Genomic DNA, 25,351 nt, shown 5'->3' with positions numbered 1-25,351 from the left:
CAGAGTCAAAGCGAGCAAATTATAATATTACGTAATTTTTTCAGTAAACATGAACATTAAATAAATTTACGTCTATGGTGCATTTATTATTACAAATTTTGCATTTATCGGTAATTTACTTTATACAAAATCATTGTATATTGCATGCCTTATAGTGTTTGTATTATTCTATGGAATTATACCTAAGTCAGTTGTGAAAATATTTTTAGTGTAAAAATTACCAATACTTTAGGAAAATCTATTTTATTAAATACCCACGCTGAATGAAAATCTCATTAAATCATCAACCATGTAATACATAACCAACATCTTATTAGTATGTGAATTTGATTACTCGTTCTAATGTTAGGTACACATTGCTTAGTAATGGTAGAGAAGATAGCTAACTACCTAATCAAATATAAACTAATTAAAGACGCACCTGCGTGATGGTTAAGCAGTACCCGGGCGTAGTTAAACAGAGGTATGTCTAAATATGTAGATGCGGTGGGAAGATTGTTAACTTTACCATAAAGCCACCTCAGGTTATATATAATTTGAAGTTGTTAACTTACATGCGATATTATACCTATAAAATGAACGTAATTGTTCTACGCTTCATAAAAACTATTCCCATTTTAGATATATCAAATAACGCGCAAATCAAATGTGTATTCAAATTAAATTCGGCATTTGGAAGCCAATTATAAGATACGAGAAAACAATCATTACCTCAACCGTAAAATATCGTATTACAGCGCGCTGATTAAATATACACATAACACTGAAAAGCTGGCAACGTTTATAATGAATCAATTTCCACAAACAAGCGAATGAAAATGCAGCGTAAACCCCCAACACGAGCCAGTTAATAAGGACGTCAATGCAAATTCATTACACAAACATCGGATAGAGGCCGCCTGCGCGCTAATCTGATGGCTCCCATGATCTGATATCAAACGCCAAACCGATCTCCGCTTGATCCCTATTCATGAACTAGGATTTCGTTAAACTTCTACTCCCGAAATTCACTGAACATTCCCGAATCTACCGTCTATTAAGAAAACTATTAGGGACTGAATATCATTAAGTCGATAAATTATTTAAATGACATGCCGTCGACATCGAGTAGTGGTCATGTTAAATAGTTGGTTATTATAATATATACGTCCATCTGAAATTTCAATGAGTAATAACTATTACATAATAGGTATAAATAACGCTTTAAAATATAAATTTAAGTATGTATTACGATGTACATTGTGAAATAGTGTAAATTACGATATTGCACAATACCTATCACATCGACTTACGTGTGTATTGCGAAACGTTCAAATCAGAAAAATATTGCATTACAGAAAATGAAGAATACTTTTAGAATTATCGAGAACTTTCTTAGTATGTAAACTTTGTTCAAGTTTTGCTATGCACAAAGCTACAACAACAAGATCAATGAATGGAATACCCTCGGAAGATCTACATCAAAACAATATCAAAGGTAACAATATTCCTCTATACCCAAACCAGAAACCGATCCTTCTCAATTTCTCTGCAACTGCGGATTTATTATCTTCAGCTTTGTGCCTTAATATAATAAAATGAACGGATATTTTCTTATTCAAGTTTTGTATAAAACAATAGTTTAAATTACGTGATAAGTTTATATCTGCACATACGTTTATCGACCTCTGAAAACCACACGCTCGGGTTGAGGGCTTGAATAGACGCGCTTATTGCCGCACCGATTCGATGCCATCACATTTATCACGTCACTGAGTACAAAACTACCGACTTTTAGGTCAACTTGTGACATAAAATATATTCTGGTGAGATAAATTTCATAGAATAGGTGGGAGTGTAACATGTGTACCTACTATTGTACGGCAGCTTTATTTTAAACGTATATCAACTTGAGCATTTCGTCGTTAATGTTACTGTTCATCGTTTTACTTTTTTTGTCTTTTCTCGGAATTGTATTATTTGATGAAAACATGTGATATTTAAAGTTTTATGTTATCTTTCTTCGAATTCGCCAAATATTCATGGCAATTTAAATCTCGGTCTATGTTATATTTTCTATACGTTTTCATTCGTTATAACATGAGACGCTTGATACCCTTAGGCGCTTTCAAATATATTTTGTTTGTTACATCTTATAACACAATTAAAAGTTGTTCATTTCACATTCGATGTAAAGCTATAAATATTGCTATAGGTAGATATATTTTCTATTGTATTATGGACATACATACATAATCTTATGAACATAGAACTTTGAGGTAAGAAATTTATTAATTTCCATTGATATTTCAATAAGACATTTTAATTTCCAGAGTTAATGTCCTCATAACGTAATATAATAAGTCTTCATGCGTATTAGTGACAGCCTACTCCGTTACAATGTTAATCTTTAGAAAGTCACTGAGAGCCATGCGATGGATTTGATAAGGCTCTTTTCTGATATTATCTCCAACTTAACACATTACTATATCGCAAGTTTTCGAGCCTTTGTTGTCGAACAGTTGAACTATGTGATTAAATCTAATAATACCGGATTAAGTATTTATATGGTGGCTTAATGTAGAAATATAATTTAGATTTATGGCAAAAATTGTTGCTTTTAGGTAATATTGGAATGTACACAATTTTTATTAATAAATGGTTTTTATTATTACATATTTTATAATGTGATAGTTTTAGCCACTGATTTTAATATGATTTTCTATGTATCGTAGAAGATAAACATATTTAAGAATTCGTTTATTTTATTTTATACTTTAAGTTTTCTTAAATTTGTAAAGGGAAACCGTTCAATTTTACAAATTTAACTAAAATTGTGAAAGCATGTAAATAACTTTAAAAGGTATTTTTCAATAAAAGTTTATCAATTTGACTCAATCAAAGAATATTTTATTAATTACCGAAAATTCTTAAAAAGAAAACCAATAAACACATTGATTTGTAAAAGAAAACATAAAAGAACTAAATATAAATCGCTTTTTGTGACTCTACCTTTTGTAACTCGGGGCCTATTGAAAATAAAACTATTATCCAATTTCGGTTAATTGAAAGGAACGTCTATTGAAACGTTTTAAATTGATTTTTGTACAATCCTAGTTACTTGCTGTAACAAAATTTATATTTGTAGGTACAAATTAATACCGCTCATTCACACACGATATTTAAATATCGTTTGAAAACTTCATATGAAAAACGTTAATGCAAGCTTGTGAGAAATATTTGCACTTTTTTGCTAATTGTGGATTTGAAAGCCCTTAAACGATGTAGGTTCTTTGAAGTATCATCTGGCGACGTGACGAAGCGCCTCTTATACAATTATAAGTGTTTATTAACATGCTACGGACGGCTTGGGGATGAAGTTCATTCAGAATAATACTGAAATATCAAGTAAAAAATTGTAAAAAATGTGCTGTAAATTAAAACGTCAGTGCAACAAGCGACTGCTATACTTGGTTGAAGACTTTAAAGTGAAGTAGGTTCTTATGGAAGGAATTAGTAATCTTAATATTGCCACAGCTTTTGCATTATAAATTTACATATGAGCCATGAAAGACTAATCGATTTATGTTTTAATATAGAGTCAATATTTTAATTATTATTATTTATATCTGAGAAAGCTTGATTTACTTCACTAAATTCAATATTAATAATTTTCATCGACAGAAAAATGTTAATCATCTAGTAAACTTCATTAAAATGTTTTAATTATGTAATCGTAAAATCAATCTTTACAATATCGTCACTCCCATTCTATTGAATACCAATTTCCAATTAAGCAGACTTAGTAAAATACGAATATCACAGATTTACCTGTTCAATGGTTCTGTTATCACTGCAAAAGGTGTACTCGATAGAGCCTGAGGCTCGTCTGATTAGATCGCAATTTTGTCCTAGCAAAATCGTAAGTGGGAGAACGCCTGTGATTGGCTTGTTTCGAATACCCGCTCAGATAAATTGGATTCAGTTAGCCTTTAGTGGAAGCTAAAAGAATTTTCATACAACCCCGTTTATCTTAGAGCCGGAGAGCAATTTGAATTTAAACGATTAAAAGCACCGAGGCATAAATAATTCCAATACATTTAGAATTTTAAATGCCACCGACTATAATATGTCCAATTTTATCACGATACACGATTTCTCTTTCCCAATTTAACTACTTTTCGAACTTTATTAACTTTACAAAACTAATTTCGATAGTTCTATGTTTCTTTCACCAAAAATTAACACACTTATCGTACAACTTATGAAACATAATTATTGGAAAAGCTGTCGATGTCTTATGATTTATTCAACGGCATACAAACTTTTATGTATTGAACATAACTAATGCTATCTTAGCAATTACCTAAATTGAAATGTAATTATAATGGATCGTCATAGACTGGGGTAGAAGCCTTTGAAAATAATGAAAAGATAAAAAAAATCGCAGTCGGATGAAACCCATTAGAAAAGGAGGGTAATATGATAAAAATGTAAGGAAAAATAAATTACGGTCAATCTGAGTTCGGGAAGCGGGAGGGGGGAGCTTTTAAGAGAAAAAAATGGTTTCTCTCGATTTCCGACAAAACTACAAGTCCTATAGAAAAAAGTTCAATGGCAAAGTTGTAGGTAATTAAAAGTTCTACAACTTTTGTATTCACAATTTTTTCACATAACCTAAAAATTTAGGTGAAAAATTCAAGAAACCAAGTTTTTGGTCTTTTATTTCTATCTACTTCAAAATTTATTTTTTTTCTACGAAACTTGGTGGAAACTTATTTTATTATGTCCCAAATACACTGTAATTTATTTGATTGAAAATATTTATTTTTTCGCCTTATTTTGAATTAATACCAAAAAAACAACCTAATTTTCAATCGAAAAGTCACCCGTCAAAATATCAGCTTTTTTCAAAAACTTGGGGTGCCTTTTATTAATTGAAATCTCTACTTTTATATGGTGTAAAAAAAATAAACACCACTATAGTAAATGTTCTCAGGAAATGCATACAAACAGTGTGATAATGAGCTTTTACTAAATCAGGCACACTTCTTGAACTCTATATCTTCTCTTGTATCGGCTTTTCGGTAATATTTCAAAAGAAAGATAATTATCTGTTCTAAGTTTAATATTTTACAGCATATTCAAAAGCAAAATGATGTCGATAAAAACATTTCAGGTAGTTCGAGAAGTGTGCCTGATTTGGTAAAAGCTAATTTTCAGACTGTTTCTATGCATTTCCTGAGAACATTTACTATGGTGGTGTTTATTTTTTTTACATCATATAAAAGTAGAGATTTTAATGAATAAAAGGCACCCCAAGTTTTTGAAAAAAGCTGATATTTTGACGGGTGACTTTTCGATTGAAAATTAGGTTGTTTTTTTGGTATTAATTCAAAATAAGGCGAAAAAATAAATATTTTCAATCAAATAAATTACAGTGTATTTGGGACATAATAAAGTAAGTTTCCACCAAATTTCGTAGAAAAAAAATAAATTTTGAAGTAGATAGAAATAAAAGACCAAAAACTTGGTTTTTTTAATTTTTCACCTAAATTTTTAGGTTATGTGAAAAAATTGTGAATACAAAAGTTGTAGAACTTTTAATTACCTACAACTTTGCCATTGAACTTTTTTCTATAGGACTTGTAGTTTTGTCGGAAATCGAGAGAAACCATTTTTTTCTCTTAAAAGCTCCCCCCTCCCGCTTCCCGAACTCGGATTGACCGTAATTTATTTTTCCTTACATTTTTATCATATTCCCCTCCTTTTCTAATGGGTTTCATCCGACTGCGATTTTTTTTTGTTTCAAAAATTATCTACTCTAGTCTATCATGTCAGGGTATAATTTAATAACTATTGACATAACGATGATTGACTGCGTATAAAGTTTAGATAGAGGCTTATCATCACAAGGTTTACATAATGTTATTCATGTTTACATAAGATGTTATCAATAATGCAAACATTTGATATTTGTTCAAAGTAGAGTTATTGATTTTTTTATTCTTAATTCAAAACTAAAAATAGTTGTTTTAGAATCTTATTTAAATAATTTCTATAAGAATTTATTTAAAATTTCGCTCAGCAATATTGCTATATCTAAAAGGAACCACTTAAATGACATTTTAGGCTGTGCAGCAAGTTACAAGTCCTTTATAAGGTACAGATATGACATTTTTATTGCAATACTAATTTCCTATTCCATATTAGATTTCGAAGCGAGTAATGTAGTCTGATAGTAGAGGCGAGCTCAGATGATACCACAAAGAGATTTTAATGTGAGTAGCTTTTAGCGAGTATAATGTAATTTCTACAGCGTTATGAAAATATGTAGCAACTTATTATTCTTAAACATCGTATGAGGGCTGAAATTGGATCAGAATAACAGAATATACCATGTTATGCCCCGTATGGGTTATTGGTATTCCGTACGAATTCTATACATATGTTTGGATGCACATTGATGTAATTCTATTATCTAACAATGTTGTTTTAGCTGAAGTTAGTAATTCATAAGATTTGATTGTTTCATTCCTTATGCAGTTATAAAAAAGCTTAATATAATTTAATAATGAATTAAATCGGTATTGTAAATATACGTTTTACAAAGTTACATAAATGACTACTAAATTGATTTCTATAATAATAAATACCTTGTTAAAATTATGATCCTCCTAAAATGTATTTCAGGCGATAGAACAATTTGAAGAAACAACTCTTAAAATATAACTCTACGCCTAGACTGGTACAACGTAGGTATAGTAAATAATGCCAAGTTTTGTATTACATTTTGCATGTTTCCAAGAAGAATTGCTTTTATATTCACCTATTGTAAGAGAAAGTTTCGTTATTCTTGCAAATATACAAAAATAAAACTTTGAAAAGCCTTTTTACGAACCCTCTCATATTCTTTTAACAGCCCAGCGAACTTAGATAGTTACACATTGAAGAGCCATCCACATGTGTCGTAATGTATTTGAAATATTGCTTTTAGTCTTGCGATAAACTTTACTATTCCAATTTCTTTATGTCTATCATAAAAAAGTATATAATATTAGTAAATCAACATTCATATAATTCAACAGGTAGATATTGTTTAATCAACACATAACATCCGTACATAATATTTAAATAAGCAGAGTTAAAATTAGGTTTGTTTATGAATGAACATACTTCCCAAGACGTAATTTAAGTTCCGAAATTAAAGTAAAATAGAACTATCAGGCGAAACTTTTCTCTTTGCACTAAAGTTTGCGATGTGAACAGCCGGAGGCGGCCCCCGGGAGCGCCATACATGCATGTTTAATAGCGTCCTAGAAAGGTCAAGAGTCCGACTGCGAGTAGAAGCAGTGAATACATTATAAACTCCCGAGTACTCAGCAGGTCCGAGTAGCCACCGACAACCTCTTTTCTAACTTTAACGAACTAACGCAGCATCGACACCTAGTTTGTAGCTGTCTCTCAAACAAATTAATTACGTCTCCGTTTAGAACAGTAACAAGGGAGCGTCTCGATTAAACTTTTGAAGAAGGTACAAAATGAACGCTGCGCTCTCAACAAGGTCAAAGAGAATCATTAAATATTTAGCTTATAACAAGGCGTGCTTTGGTTATATAATTAATAAAAGTGTAAAAATATATAATATCAAGTCATTGATTGCAAAATAACGTTGCTACAACTGTAAAGTTAAAATTAAAAAAGTAAAAAACGTGAAAACTCACCTTTAGGCGGATTAATATGTAAGGCGCTTCGAAATAAACTTTCTTCGTCACGCCAATCTAAATTTCTTCGTAGCGTAGAGCCACACATGGCGCATAAAGTCACTAACAACGTGAACATAAAAATACGGCTTCGCAATTCATTACGCCGCCAAGTTCTTGTCAAAGCGCCCGCACCCAGGCCGAGCAATAAGCAAAAACCAACACTAGGAATATACAAAACACGCTCAGCTACTACGAAGCCAACGTAGAAAAGAATATTACTAGCTGGCACGAATGGGAGCACCATAAATGCCGTGAATAATAGCATCGCTATTTGGGGACTGCGATACGGGTACTTATTTTGATTTTGAGTCTTCGTCTTGCCATACACAGTCGGACATACACATGAAGAGGTATGCATAATATTATTGTTGTTAATGGCTCGACACACGTTTGTGTGCTCCTCCGTGAGCGCGTGTTTACAGCCATTGCAGGGACACAAAGCTCTTTTGGACGACGCGTTTTCTTTATGTGGCATGTTGCTCTTTCTTTCTCTGCAGTCTTGTCCCCTACTGTAGTGTTTGCAGTTATTATTCCATTTCTGCTTATTCTTATTCTGCTTTTTATAAAATTTTTCTTTCTTTTCTTGTTGCCTCTTTATTTCACTCGTGAATATTTTCCAAGTTACTTTAGATACTGCGGCGTAGAAAAATAACGATGACATATTTCTGATATCGAAGAGGGACGTGATTCGTGGAATGGCGTCCATGGACCAGTCGAAACTCAATTGAAATGGGTATAAAAGGAGAAAAAAATTGAAAACTGGAAGGTAAGTGAAGGTGTAAAATCTAGTAAAAAAGGAAGCATCGCGCGATGTTGGATTGTCGGCGGCGGCGAATCCTGATGGAGCACCGGCGATTCGTAATCGCCAGTATAATAATGTGAGTCCACCCGTGGCCAGAGCGCAGATGCTACGCCACCGATACTGTAACAAAAGAAAATACTTTTAGTGTTCATTTTTATATGAATTACGTATTAAAGCACAATAACTACTACTTAAGAACTAATTAATAATATGAAGTTGAACAAATAGAAATACACAATTATTTTAATACCTAGATTAAAATGGTAATGGTACACTACTTAACTTGTGTACCTTCAAATCAAATATTTCATTATTAATTCAGAATAATTGAAGATAGTTTCAGTCGAATTGTTTTGTATCGTATGTCCTAGTTTTTATCGAAGCGATATTAAATCATATTATTTTGGAAATTATTTTATCATTTATATCTTTACAAAGACAAATGATGTATCGATTCCATAAATGTTCCCTTTTGTCTGTCAGTGTGTTACAATAAAGAGGCTATAAGGAACATCCAAGATTTGAATGGATGAATAATCGCTTCGCCGTTCTTCGTTGTTTCGCCAAAATCCCTAACCTCAATAACCTATCTACTTTGTTCCGATATTCATGGAAAAGAAAAATATATTCAAATATCGGATAGAGGTGCTTTATTATAAACGAAACCATATTTGAACCAACATGTCCATGGATTTATGTTTTTATTATGCGATTTAAATCAATTTTAATGTTATGAGCAATGTTTGGTATAGGTAATAAGTATCTAATAAGAAGTTAAAAGTAAAAATAAATACAATAACCATTATAAATTATGAATTTAGAGCACAATTATGTTGTTAATAATATTATCAGATAATGACACAACTTTCATTTTTAAATATCCACAACACGGGCATTTTATAAACTTTGCGAACATTGATTGATCACCACTTTCAAAATTTCCTTAATATCAATCAAATTAGCCGCAACTTAACAAAACATTTTTAGAAGATTCTTGAAAGTTGAGACATTAACTGACTTCTTTTGTAAAAGTATTTTGGTATTTAGATCTATACAAAATTGCTCCATGAGAAACGGCCGCGTCCTAATTTATTTGTTTCTAAATTATAAAATTGGCTATTTGTAACAATTCAATAAAAATCCAAAACTCAATAAACCCACAATCTATATTTCCCAAACTTTTTCAATAATGAATATAACAATTAGAATAAATTAACCAAACGAAGGGATAAAGCCGTTGGAACGTCACTAATCATTATTAAAATACTACAAGAAATTACCTAGCACTTTGGAACGCTATTAATAATTAATATAGTATATTCTAAAACGCCCCGTTTTCTAATCTATTTGGGAGGTATTATGAAAGTTTTCCCTGTTATTTACTGCGTGGGGTTCGTATCGACACGAGTTGAAAGTACCGAGTGTCGGCTTGTTAGTTGCGGGAAGCCGGAGGAAAAGATTTATGAAGGTAAGTGCTACGTCCCCTATTCGACCTGGCCCACGGGAACCGCCACTGAACGTATCCGTATAGGATTTCTGCTAGAATTTATACGAGGTGAGAGTTGCTGTGAGAAATATTTAATCCGATTCAGGAAGATTTCAACTATGTAGCGCTAAATCTTTGCTATTTTAGATATTCAACTCAGAGTAAGTAACAAATTATACTTTGTTGTTGCATTTTATGAACTCGTTTAATAATAATGGATTTAATTATTTGTAAGAAGTATAAATTAGTTGATACTTTACTTACTACTTTAATTTTGTTATTCCAATCCAATTTCGAACTTTTTAGACAAACAAAATATTGAGTTCTTATTGACGGGAAAGACGTAGGAGAAAAAAATAGCCCCAGGGAAATTATTCATGGGAATTGTTTTAGCATAAACAGAATCAACGAATTGTTACCTACATGTGCAGGTAGAGTCTAAAATTTAGACTCTAAATTAAGTGTTGTTAACCGTATGAAATATTTTTTTATTTTTTTAATATGAAAATTAATGATTTAATAACATCAACTAAGTAATTAACTAGCTATTTATATAACTACACAAATATTTATAGAATATCCATATGGTTTTAAGCATAAGACACTATATTTTGTTGAATATTTTATGAAGGCGAAGCGGGATCGCCAGGGAAATGAACTTAAAATCGTACAAGTGATATGCTTATACAGTGGCGCTATGGAAATAGAGCAAGCTTACACATTAAAATATTATAATGGTATAGAAATCTTGCTGTTGCTATATATATTCTACTATTATGCAGAATGTTAAAATCATATTACGCTGTTTGAAGGAATTTAACTCACAATATTAGCAAACAAAAAACTTTTAAGATCAAAACATAATATCATTGATATATATAAATCAACTGTGATATTTGAACCTTGGTTATTTTACTAATCTTCTTTACAAAACGCTTCTAAATTCGTTAGACGCCTAATTGCCCAGTGTTTTAAATTCGTGGCTATTTAAAAGTCTTTAAATAGTAGGTATGGTGAATAAAAGCTACATTGTAATGAGAGTTTTTATCAACGATGTTTTTAGACCAATTCTAGGAAGAAATCGCTCCCACGTAATATGTAAAAGTGGGCGTCCCTTGTTTCGGTGACCCAATTGCAGGCACTGTGTCAGCCGAGCAACACACTGTATATAGAAGTCCAATGACCAAATATTATCTTGATTATTAATAGATCAAGAGCCCACGACGGCCAGACTTTCCTTTCTTTCGGAAAGTTGAAAGTTTCTCTGTATATGTCTCCTATACAGATAAGAACGACCAGCGACTATCAAGTTTGGGTTGTGGTTACTTTGGCAGGAAACAGGTAGTGAAGGTGTATAAAATAGTACCTAACTTTCATTATAGTTTAAAAGCTAAATTTTATATATGTTACTTGGGGACCTATAAAAAGACATTACCTTAAGAGCCAGACAGTTTTCATGGTTCTTACATCTAGCCAGACACATTTAAAAAATAACTAACATATCATCAAATTCACATAACTACCTAAAAGCGTAACAAATATGAAATAACCCACTTAAAACATTAGTTAACTATAATTATTAAAAAAATAAAAGTATAATATATAAGTAATAAAGTTATTACTTATCTTTTACGGGGGTTTATGTTGATGAAATTTCACGTATCTCGATGACACAATAAAAAAGTCATCGGGATACGTGAAATTCCATCAACATAAGTCTAAGTAAAAGATAAGTAATAACTTTATTTCTTATATATTATACTTTTATTTTTTTAATAATTATAGTTAACTAATGTTTTTAGTGGGTTATTTCATATTTGTTACGCTTTTAGGTAGTTATGTGAATTTGATGATATGTTAGTTATTTTTTAAATGTGTCTGGCTAGATGAAAGAACCATGAAAACTGTCTGGCTCTTAAGGTAATGTCTTTTTATAGGTCCCCAAGTAACATATATAAAATTTAGCTTTTAAACTATAATGAAAGTTAGGTACTATTTTATACACCTTCACTACCTGTTTCCTGCCAAAGTAACCACAACCCAAACTTGATAGTCGCTGGTCGTTCTTATCTGTATAGGAGACATATACAGAGAAACTTTCAACTTTCCGAAAGAAAGGAAAGTCTGGCCGTCGTGGGCTCTTATATATAATACTTAAATGAAAAATAAATTTCTTTTATATTTCCATAAACATATATAAGAATTTAATTTTAAGTCAACTTGTGGTTATTCTATAAAATTTCCTCAATTTTACTACAAAATATAACTTTATTAAAATCCGGGTGAGGGATTTTATTAGTTATGTTACTTTATGTGGGCCAATTTGCGTCTAAAAATTTCGCCTGAAATCTCGTGGAACGAAATTGCAAATAAATGCCACCGTTGAGATACCTTGCGTATAAAGTCATAAAGTCGCTGAGCACCGAGGGGTCCATTAATTTTAATACACTCATAACTATATGACAAAATCTCCACCAACAGGAAAAACCTTTTTAATTTCGACCTCAGATAGTAAAAAAGGAGCATAAAAAAGTTATTTCGTCGCAAACCACTTTTTTAAGCCTCGTCTTCACTGGATAACTTTTAGTCTTATAGTTATTTATTGGCTAATCAAAATCCTTTGCACTTAAAATTAGCTTAACAAATATTATTACGTATTATTATTTATTACCTCATTGTGTTACAAATAACATCATCACTGAAATGTAAGATATTATATTTTTTTATACCATTCAATGATTATGAATGAAAATAATTGTAATCAGTTTTAATTTCATTCATAATTAGTACTGGAGAGTATTCCAACCAATATTAAGGAATTAAGATTTAAGGCGGTGTTTTTTGCCTAATAAATAAATATCGTGCCAGCTTCCACGACATCTATCTCTCTAATTGTCAGGTAAACAGACATTTTTCGGATCCTGTTAATATTAATAATTTTTTCTCGTTAACACCTCGCTAAAATTTTAATCAAGTTAAAATGAGCTACACAAAATTAATATTTTAAAAGATATTTCGATTTTCCTTTAAAAACATTTTGGATAAATATTCTTGGAAACACATTTAATAACCACACGTTGTGAGTGATATAAGTAAATATAATTTAATGTACATTTTTATCATAACCAAATTAATTCTTTGAATAAAATTTTATTAAGCATACGTAATGGAAAGTACACGTAAAGGTCGTGTTATATTTTCAATCCAATTATAATTAAATTTAAATATTTCGTCGTCGATCGATTTTGCAATTCGGAGCGCGGAGTCTTTAGAGAATTTGCGGATCGTGGGGATTACCTTTGTTTGCTCTTGACTTTACAAAGCGAACATTCTATTGACATTGACTGCCACAGTAAATACTCGGGTTACCTTTATTTACTGGGTTCACGTATGTATTACTTACTTCAAAGTACAGTGTACCGTGTGCGCCTTCTGTGGACCGTCCGTTACAGGTTATATGCTTTACAAACATGCAAACAGTAAAGGAAGTATTACGAGAGCAAATATTACAATTTACATTAGGTGTAAGGTTCAGGTGTAGGGTTGCTGTATTTTTCAACCAAGTCAATTTTTCGCTAGCTTTAGGAAAAATAAATCATAGTAACGATTTTTTACTAGAAAATACTTTTATACATTGTTTATTTTCAAATGATTTAAATAATACAAACACCACAATTCATGCAAATGGTGCCAATTATCATTAATTTTGCTGCCTAAATGAAATTAAATTAATTACTTATAATATAATAGCTAGTATAACTCCTACTCATTCTCAGAATTAATTTTATTTTAGCAATAACGCTGATCATTTGCACGTGTAATTATTTCACTAAAATGTCCAATGTACCTATATCAATACATCAGACTTGTAGGGCTATCATATTAACCGTATTAAGAGCTAACAGCACACACTGAACAATTGACTTCTCGCTTCACTAGACCTACAGTGATACGACGTGAATACTTGGCTTTTGTGCCGCTCGATATGGCTTTAGCTAAAACGGTATTTCCAAGATGTTTGTATAATATATATACACATATATATTGGTCAAAGTAAATGTTATTTTAACAACATGATTTTTCAATAACAATAGCTAATGTAGATTTGCAGGAATATAATATTATCAATTCGTCATCTATCTCAATTTTAAATTGGCAACATCTCTTTTATGTTTCAAAATTAAAGGGAAGGTTTTACTAAATTTTTTTAACTGTGTTTCGTTACAATTTTATTAATCTACAGGTCTTATATTTCGAATTTATTGAAACCTTAAGTTGCAATCGAATGGAGATGAAATTGCCTGAAATGAGAATGCATCGAGGCAGAACAAAGAATACTAGAATAGATCCACAATTTGACCTGTATTGAGCCTCGATTAGTTTAACAAATATAAAAATCTGTTTCAAATCATTAGTATCAATCGATACTTTTTTACACAGGCCTAATACTAATAAATAAAATTACCTAATAATACAGTGGTGGTCACATAATTAAAGACACTAAGAGCATTTTATACTACCCAAGACACTTCTCTCAACATTTTTTTTTACACTATCATTGGAACTTGCTAAATAATTTTAAAATATTCAGGTATGTGTTGACTCATGCTAAACTAAATTTTATCGACAAAACTTGTCGGTTTGTTAGATTTTAATCGGTTCATCCTTAGTACTAGCAGTTTTAACCTAGCAAAGGTCTGGCCATATAATTAAAGACATAAGACTCGCTTATAAGAAATATAAAAAAATATTATTTTAATGAGATTATTTTTCCACCACAAAATGTCTGACGTATTTACAAAACATTTTTACACTTTTCAATATTTGGTTGCATGTCCTTTGGCAGTAATGACGGTTTACATCTCTTGGGCATTGAAGCAACTAATTTTGTACAAGTTGCATCACTAATTTGGTTCCATTCTTCGAAAATGCTTTGCAAAGTTAGTCGACGTTTGATGACCGCTTTGCCGCGACTTCTTTCTTTCTTGATTCCATAAGTTTTCGATCGGATTTAAATTCGGACTGTAGGGGGGCCAATCCAAAATAGTTACAGATTGGTTCCTTAACAAGCATTTCACTACTTTTGCTGTGTGCTTAGGATCATTATCGTGTTGAAAAGTCCTAACAAAAGGTAAATTTTCCTCCGCATAGGGCAGCATGGATTGCTCTAAAATATACTTGTACTGGAATTTATCCATGTTGCCTTCTGTCTCTTTAACAGGTCCAACGCCAAGTCCAGAAAAATATCCCCACACTTTGATATTTCCACCCCCATGTATGACTACTTACTAATGTATCTTAGATCCATTTTCTTATTGAGATGGCGTCTTACATATTCTTTTCTGACAGAATTATTCATATTAATCTTAGTTTCATGCAAAAACAGCACATGTTTCCATTCTTGTTTAGCAAAGTCAAATCTTGCCCTCACATTTTGTTTCTTCAAAAGTGGTACTTTCCAAGATACTCTTCAGTGCAAGTTTTCCTCACACAGTCTCGGTCTAATTGTCTTTGCAGACACCCCCTTCAAGCCTGCTGCACCATACAACTCTGAACTGTATCAGTTCCGACCCTTTAAATGGATCTTTTTTAGCCAACAACACCATTTTTTAATCTTTCGGCCAAGTAGTTTCACTTGGTTTTGCTTTTCTGAGTACGTTTTCGGTCGTGTGGAACATCTTGACATGTTTTATAGCATTGATAACCATATCCTTGGAACAGTTTAATTATAATGGAAGTTAAAAATAATTTTTCATGTGGACGAGTCGCAACTCTTGTTTTTAACCATAATAATTGATATAAAAACTATTAAACGTATGAATTTTAATTTTAAAAGTTAAAAATACTTAAAATAATTATGGAGCGTCAACGATTTATGAAATTACGCGGCAAAACAAAGAAAAGCACAATGCTGTTTCTTTTTATTTATAAACAATTCTAACGCATTTCTTGTTGTCTTTAATTAAGTGGCCAGCTACACGTACGTAAACAAAGTTTGTGTTACATTCCCACAGAGAGCAAGTGTCGAAACTAACAAGGAATATAACTATTTTATGTCCCTCATTTTAAAGAACACATTGTCTAGTATGGTTTAATAAAAATAATACTAGATTAAATAACTTTTTCAGGTAATTGTAGTTCCTAATGTAAATCTTATATGGTCAATTAGGGGGTGTCTTTAATTATGTGACCACCACTGTATGTACATAATAACTGATATTTACAACTTCTCTTTACCAATCGACGCGATACAATGTTGCCGTTTTGATGAGTTGAAATTATAATACTTAATAGGGGTATAAATTAGTGTGTATTGTCTATACATATAATAAAATCGTAGGAAAGTCAAAACTGTACATTGAATATTTTTTTAAAAGAATACATAATCCATGATCTATAATCGATATAGAAGCCAAAAACATAGTTTTTAGAATTTTTGTCTGTTTGTCTGTTTGTCGGTTTGTCTGTTTGTCTGTTTGTCTGTATGTTTGACCGGGCTAATCTCGAAAAGTACTGCATAGATTGACTTCAAATTTTGCATGAATATTACTAACAGGTCGGGTCAGGCTATAGGCTACATATTATCAAGCTATCACCTGCGGGGGAGGAGCTGTGAACCTTTATTCTTCTTACGTATTCTCTGTACTACGATAGCGTACAATCTAAAGACTCATGTTTAAATGTTGTTTTTGAGTAAGCCATGCTATTGTCTACCTTTACACTATAAAAACTACGTCATTTAAGTAATTTTGGCAGAGAAACAGTATAATGAATCTTAGTAGTATAAAGACAAATTTAAAACAGCGCCATCTATGAGATTTCATTAAAATCAAATCAATTTACATAATATTAACGCTTCTTGGAAATTCATAATTTAAATATTATGATGTTGGTGAAGTTGTTTTTTTTTTAAAGTTAAATAAATAATTCATATCTTCCCAGAGTCCATTTCAGGTGCGCTTATATTTCATGTGAATATATGTACTAAATTTTTATAAGTGAGGGTAGATGTTTATTATTTGATGTCAAACAAGACACCATTACAGTTAATATAGGTAATAGTAGATAACAGTGATTGTGTTCATTCGTTACATTGTTATAACTCTTCGGCTTTTTTTTTAATTTTCGCCTTCTTGCGTTCCCACAAAAGGTAAGTTGTAGCTTTTGTATATTTTATTCTTTATAATTATAATTATATAGTTAGACTCATGTTTTTAATTAGTTAAAGTTAAGTATGACAAAATAAGAAAATGATGAAATTTTATTTTTATGTAGGTATATCTTTTACAAGACTATATTAAACGCCCAAAGAAGGCCACTTTAGTTCTTGATAAAACTTTATTTGGTAGTAGCTTTTTAATAAAATAAGGTACAGTTATCTTTTGATTTTTTTTTATTAAAAGATTCAATGTTAATAAAATTTGACGATTTGCGTGAGGATGTAGTGGAAATTAGTAACCTTGCGCGTGGTCAATCATTAATCATCAATCATCAATACATTCTATACATATAATAAAATCGTAGGAAAGTCAAAACTGTACATTGAATATTTTTTTAAAAGAATACATAATCCATGATCTATAATCGATATAGAAGCCAAAAACATAGTTTTTAGAATTTTTGTCTGTTTGTCTGTTTGTCGGTTTGTCTGTTTGTCTGTTTGTCTGTATGTTTGACCGGGCTAATCTCGAAAAGTACTGCATAGATTGACTTCAAATTTTGCATGAATATTACTAACAGGTCGGGTCAGGCTATAGGCTACATATTATCAAGCTATCACCTGCGGGGGAGGAGCTGTGAACCTTTATTCTTCTTACGTATTCTCTGTACTACGATAGCGTACAATCTAAAGACTCATGTTTAAATGTTGTTTTTGAGTAAGCCATGCTATTGTCTACCTTTACACTATAAAAACTACGTCATTTAAGTAATTTTGGCAGAGAAACAGTATAATGAATCTTAGTAGTATAAAGACAAATTTAAAACAGCGCCATCTATGAGATTTCATTAAAATCAAATCAATTTACATAATATTAACGCTTCTTGGAAATTCATAATTTAAATATTATGATGTTGGTGAAGTTGTTTTTTTTTTAAAGTTAAATAAATAATTCATATCTTCCCAGAGTCCATTTCAGGTGCGCTTATATTTCATGTGAATATATGTACTAAATTTTTATAAGTGAGGGTAGATGTTTATTATTTGATGTCAAACAAGACACCATTACAGTTAATATAGGTAATAGTAGATAACAGTGATTGTGTTCATTCGTTACATTGTTATAACTCTTCGGCTTTTTTTTTAATTTTCGCCTTCTTGCGTTCCCACAAAAGGTAAGTTGTAGCTTTTGTATATTTTATTCTTTATAATTATAATTATATAGTTAGACTCATGTTTTTAATTAGTTAAAGTTAAGTATGACAAAATAAGAAAATGATGAAATTTTATTTTTATGTAGGTATATCTTTTACAAGACTATATTAAACGCCCAAAGAAGGCCACTTTAGTTCTTGATAAAACTTTATTTGGTAGTAGCTTTTTAATAAAATAAGGTACAGTTATCTTTTGATTTTTTTTTATTAAAAGATTCAATGTTAATAAAATTTGACGATTTGCGTGAGGATGTAGTGGAAATTAGTAACCTTGCGCGTGGTCAATCATTAATCATCAATCATCAATACATATAATAAAATTCTAGAAAAGTGATGTCTGTACAATGAAAATATGTAAAAAAAAATAGCAGGGGTTAAATTATTAAATCGATCCCAAACCCAAAACTGTAGTTAAAAATTTAACTTAAGCTGAGGTAGTAGGGGGAGGGGTCAAATTAGAATTATGCTTACTTCTAGGTAAATTTTCTACATAAAATGTCCTTTAAATTATGTCGTATTATATTTTTAACCCCCGACGCAAAAAGATGGGTGATAAGTGTTTGACCGCTATGTGTGTGTGTGTTTGTGTGTGTAATCCGAATTAGATGCGGTTTTGATGTTAGGCAGCATATTTTCCGACGCTGGTTCTTAGATAAAGTGTATCAAAATTGGTTCATCCATTTATTATACCTTTATAGGGGTAAAAGTGGGAATGTGGGAAAAAATATTAGTTATATTTTTATCCTATTCGGTTTATCCATTACAGCTTCTATTAGATTACAGCGGTAAAAGTGGGAATGAACAATAATGGAATGTTGTCAAATAATATACTCAAGCGGTAGATATATCAAAATATGAAAGAGCAACGTGTGAATTACAATTAATAATGTTTTATCGAAATCGGTTCATCCGTTTATTACATATAGAGCACTTTAGGGGTGACAGTGGTTAGATAAATAAACCAAATGGAGCATCAAACGACAGGATATGACGTGTACATATAGGTACAATTAGATAATATGGTTTACATCAAAATCGGTTATCCCATTTACTAGGGGTGGAAAGGGAATGGGTTGAAAGTCTATTAAAGAAGAGGGGGATATGGGAGCGAGAGGATAGCCACACACTGGAAATTTTGAACTCTACTCAAAGCCACATAGGCCTGGCCCTTGGCAATTTTTTTTCCTTTAAAAACCAACGCAACGAATGTAAAGTAATAAATAATAATTTTACAAACTTCCCGACGATCTTTAAAATTAAGTACCATTATAAAAAAAATAATAAATGATGCAGCTCCGACGACTTTGTTTTTTATTTTTATAAATATTTAAAATGGTATTTATTAATTTTTATTGCACGGTCTAAACGGTTTAGTTACTACAGGCGTGAGACAGGAAAGATCTGCAGGCCGAGACGGCAGAGATTAGAATAAACGCTAAGGAATAGAAACTGCTATCGCTAATTATTATTGACATAAGCTCATCACATTTTAGTAATAGTTCGGTCACACTACCAAAATTACGACGACGACAACGACCAAAATTCTCATCCAGACCAAATTCGTTCAAAATAAAATATTAAAATTTCCCGTCATACTGGTACTCGGAAGAAAAAAATTTCGAGGTCAATTAATAAAAAAATAGATTTTTTTCGATTTTCTAGGAGCTACCGTTTCTACGAAAAATCTATTTTTTCATTCATTGATCTCAAAAAAAATTCTAAGCACCAGAACGACAGGAAATTTTAATATTTTATTCTAATTGTGTTTAGCACTATTTTGTTAAATTGCGACTGGATGAAAATTTTATATTTATTTTTTATATTTATTTGGTATTTATTTTTTTATTTTTTAGCTCAGTTTAGTAATAAATTTTACTAACAGTTCTTTGTATTATTTATGGTAGTACGTGTTTTTCCTTTCAATTCAATAAAAAAGACGGGTTGCACTCCGGGAGTGCCGGCAGAAGTGAATACTTGATTATTAACGTTGAGCATGTTTGATATTTTGGAATGGTATTCGTCTTACGCTTTTTCGATCAGGTCACGTGTCCTGACGCGAGTTTAAGATTTTATACTCATTACAGAAAAAGTGCTCAACGCCGCTAAAGAAGTTTTCACTTCAAAAATTAAGTAGTAACTACTATACAGTCACTATTCCACGCGGACGAAGTCGCGGGCACAGCTAGTTAATAATAATAATGTAACCAGATTCGCCGAATTTGAAAATATATTGACTTACAAATCACAAATATCAGTTAACCAACAACAAAATATTTAACATTCAGAATATAAATTTCCCCAAAAGACCCAGCCTTGTTAATTTTAGTAATTATAAAAGATTCTTAATAATAGATTAAAATAGTGGTGAAAGTTTCGTGCTTACAGACCGTTAACATGTACGTTTACTTGTTATCTTGATGTTAAAATCCTTATGTTTTTGTTTTGTTCTATTTATAGTTGTACAACATTCTCAGAAGGATCGTTAATAGTAATTATTGAAGTGAAATGACATCAGTACTAGTTTTATCAATTTTCATAAATGTACTTTTTATTTTTTGAGCTTTTGGTGTGCTACGAGAACTATTGCGTGTTAATTTCTAACTGATGTTATAATAATACCAAAAGCTTGTGCATATTATGTAGACAGACTTTTTTGTGTAATAAAAGCGTTAATAATTTTAATTTCGTTAATGATTTTTCAGTTTTATCTTTAATGTAAAATATATTTTATTTCTCTTGTCTTCCTAACGTACATAATTTTACACGAAAAATAAAACTTGAACCTACCAACGTTTATAAGTATTTAAAAGTAGTGTTTTAGGCAAACTACTTGACAAAATTTTACATATAAAAATATATACGAATTACATTTTTATTTACGCATACAGCAGAAATATTTGCTAAAACACGATCGCGCTTGTTTTTATTATTTCATTTAACAGTAACATATTGACGCATATTTTCATGAATCATTGTGTAGCCCATAAAATCGTTGTATATTGTTTTTAGCTGTAACTTTTCAACAACAATCTTATCGATAACTACAGAGTGGCAGTTAGTGATTAAGTCGTCATCGTAACTACACATAATGTGTGCTTTTTGCACTTGCGTGTTTATACATAAGTATTTATTTCTTCGTGAAAAGAAATAGCTTGCATTTGACACACTTATTTGTCACAATATAATGTGTGCATATATTTTTATAAATTGTTGCCAAGTAGAACTCAGTTATTTTTAATTTTGTATATGTTATCTTTTATTTGAATAAGAAATAATAGTAATCTTATAATATTATGGGCATTGCAACATTGTAAGCTCCATCAACATTTAAATATTTTAAGGTAATATAAAAACATTAGTTGATATTATATGTATATTCGTGTTCGTTTATATCGATATCGTGTATCGTTTTTTAAGAATGAACAAAACTTATACCATAAAAGTAAAATCATTGTTATAAATATAAGGATAACTCTTAGTTAATACAACCTTCTATGAGGTTCCGTATATAGAACTTTTCTATTAATAGCAGTATCACAAGAAAAGTCTCAGAGTGAATGGAAAAGGCACTAAATATAATTAATGTTATAATGAGCCCAAGGTATATAGGTCAGGTGAGAGACGTGTACTTAGCCTGTTCGCGACTTAAGAGACAACGCTCAAAGAGAACTAAATGACATTTTTAAAGTACTGCCTTAACATTCCTTACACATTTCCCAAGCACTCCGTAGATGCTTAAAGATTCAACTACAACCTCACATTTGCAGATAGCGACGTGCGTTGTTATTAACATTATTATTCTTGAAGCCTTTGAAACTCGTCTCAAGCCTATTAATATATAATCATATTCAGAGTGAATGGAAAAGGCACTAAATATAATTAATGTTATAATGAGCCCAAGGTATATAGGTCAGGTGAGAGACGTGTACTTAGCCTGTTCGCGACTTAAGAGACAACGCTCAAAGAGAACTAAATGACATTTTTAAAGTACTGCCTTAACATTCCTTACACATTTCCCAAGCACTCCGTAGATGCTTAAAGATTCAACTACAACCTCACATTTGCAGATAGCGACGTGCGTTGTTATTAACATTATTATTCTTGAAGCCTTTGAAACTCGTCTCAAGCCTATTAATATATAATCATATGGCTCTTATTTTATTCAACCATTTTTTTTTCATTGTCACTAGGTATGTAATATTATTATAGTAGTTATATCACACCTTGGTAGATGTAGGTTGGTAGACGCAGTGTGTGTCATTGAAAGCAACTCAGGCAGCGTATTGATAATTAAATTATATGTAGATGTTTAGAAGAATATGTTTTTAAACATTAAAGTCATATTCGCACCGAGAAGTTGTTTCTATTTTATTTTGTAGGATATTATGAGAAAAGGTTTTTAGACGATTTTCCTCGCCGCCTCGTTTCACTGCGCCATTGGAAAACAACAAATTATTATTTTTTTTTGCTTAAAAAATACAGCTTGTCATTTTCCTTTACATTTCGTTTTCGTCGTTACCTAGTAAAAAACCCATTTTATAAGGTTATATTTGTTGCTCATGACTAATCTAAAATATAATTTATAATTGTCAACGATAAATAATTGGCCCACATTCATGCAAGCCTATAAAAAGTGTATAAATTACAAGGTTTCTCATTTAAACATTTTAAAGTTCTTTTTATTAAAGTAATCAGTTACTTAACCTTACCATTTAAACAAGAGTAATATTTCAAAAAAAAATTAAATTTAAATTCCTGTAACGCGATCATTAAATTATCGCATAATAATGGTCTATAACTTTATGTTTCCTACCCTTTTATTTACCTTATAAAATGTATCATGATAAGAAAATAGCTAAAAGATACTATTATTAAATATAAGTCATATAAAATATAAATATGATATTAAAGTTATAATGATTTATCAACAGACACTTTCTGTTAATGTTGATGATATAATATTTATTACATTATGTTTTTTAACTAACTTCCATATCATATCGTCGTACAAAAATAAAAACATTTTCAGTATAGTAGTTCAGTTCCGATACATGCTTTCTTTATAATCATAAACTCATAATCAATCACAGCATATTTCTGTACTATTAACTATAAAACAAAATTAAGAGGACTGCTCATTCTTTTCATTGATAGAACGGTCCCGCATTTGAACCAACCTATAGGTAATCATAAAGTTTATTCGATAGACCCCAGAAAAAACGCTCTCTTTTTAGCTATGTATTGAAATTTTACATTTATCCGTAAAAATTAAATCATATAAAGATATAATATATAGAATGGAAAATATATTACATATTTGTTTAAGTTAAATAAATATTAAATGATACAAAATGCACACACATTATAAATTTAATTGGTGCTTAACTGCACATCAATATTATAATTTATAATGATATTGGAAGTTGCCTTTAAATAAATAATTATTTCAGCTATGGTCTCTCTCATAGGAAACAACTTTGTTTTGTTAAAACTGTCAATCAGGATAACGAGGCTATGTTGCTGATAAACGAAATTAAAGTTTTCATGTGAAATGATCTTGTAGGTATATAAAACTTAACAGCGTCATTTTATTCTAAATTGGTCTGATATAATGAATTAAGTAGTAAATAATAAGTTAAGTTACGGAATATATTACATAATGTATAAAATAACGCAAAGTTTAACATATTATAACGTATAAATAGATAGCCCCATTATTGAAACACATGTAATAAATTCTTAAACAGATAAAACGTCTTTAAGTTCAATTTTTAGTGAAATAAATCGTCGAATTTGTGCATCGCCGTCGTAAATATTTGAACAAACATTTAACTCACGGAAGTGATAGCCTCGGAAAGTTTTCTCGAAAGCGCAATCAATTCCTCTATACAAACAAAATTACACTCAACCCTCGGTATTCGGCTCCTGAAAAATTCATTCGAGGCCAAACAATAACAGTTGTATACAAATTTTCATTAATCTAATAAAGGGTTTAAAATGTATTTGAGATTAACAAATATCACGGTAACTGGTTATTTATTACATATGTTTATGGACGTTGTATTTCGATAGCTATTTTCGTCAATCATATAAATCTTAGCAATTTCTAATTCCACTCAAAATCTCGTATTAAGCGGTGTGTGATATGGAACATTATAATAAAATACCAAAGCTATTCCGTGCTAGTTCAGTTCCGTATTTGAGCAATTCCCTCTGAAATAGGAGGTCATTGTTGGTGGCACTGACAGTTGGAGCCAGAGGGGTGGAGAGGTGGTTCCCGGGGCGCGGGGGGGAGGGCAAGGAGAGTGACGAGAACAGAAAACGTATTACGATAGCACGCGAGAGTGAAATAGTACGTCTGTCGGGACTCGGGACCTGTGTTTAAGTAATTGTATTTCATCTATTCTTTCCTATTTTAAAGTTGAATAATCTATGAGGAGTAACTTTTATAGACAAACTTGAAAGTATTCAGTGTAGGACGTAAGAGTGCTCGTCCATATAATACCTAATGAATCAGTACTTACGAACACAATATTATAATTCATACGATTAAATAATAGAGATACAAAATATTTAGTCATAGTATTACATTTGCAATCGGGTGCAATAATTATTAATCGATTGACGTAATCTTATATATAAAAATGAATCGCAAAATGTGTTGGTAAGCGCATAACTCGAGAACGGCTGAACCGATTTCGATAATTCTTTTTTTATTATATTCCTTGAAGTACGAGGATGGTTTTTATGTAGAGAAAACGTAAATATTATGTACCACGGGCGAAGCCGGGGCGGACCGCTAGTTTTATATAATTATTAATTAATTGCTAATTGATTAAATTTTAACATTTCAAAATTAAACAATTCAATAAATCGTTGGAAAATTATGGACTTGTGTGTCTTTAACAACTCTACCTTACATAAAGGCTTCATTTAGTAGCGTTT

General features: G+C 30.9%; 1 protein-coding gene across 1 annotated transcript in view; it reads right to left on the bottom strand.

The window, feature by feature from the left end:
* The window catches only part of LOC149909019 (protein O-mannosyl-transferase Tmtc1-like), an 86,145-nt gene that overhangs the window by 18,210 nt on the left and 42,584 nt on the right, over positions 1-25,351 (bottom strand). The window contains exon 4 of the mRNA XM_090120598.1: positions 7,704-8,667. Within this exon, the coding sequence (XP_089976724.1) occupies positions 7,704-8,667 (964 nt within the window). The remainder of the gene's footprint in view (positions 1-7,703; positions 8,668-25,351) is intronic.

The sequence above is a fragment of the Colias eurytheme genome, chromosome 4, assembly GCF_061535395.1.
Source record: "Colias eurytheme isolate Ceu_HAF_F1 chromosome 4, ilColEury1 Martin Lab GWU primary, whole genome shotgun sequence".
Taxonomy (NCBI): domain Eukaryota; kingdom Metazoa; phylum Arthropoda; class Insecta; order Lepidoptera; family Pieridae; genus Colias; species Colias eurytheme.
The sequence above is the reverse complement of the archived record's forward strand: the minus strand, read 5'-3'. Positions and strand labels throughout refer to the sequence as shown.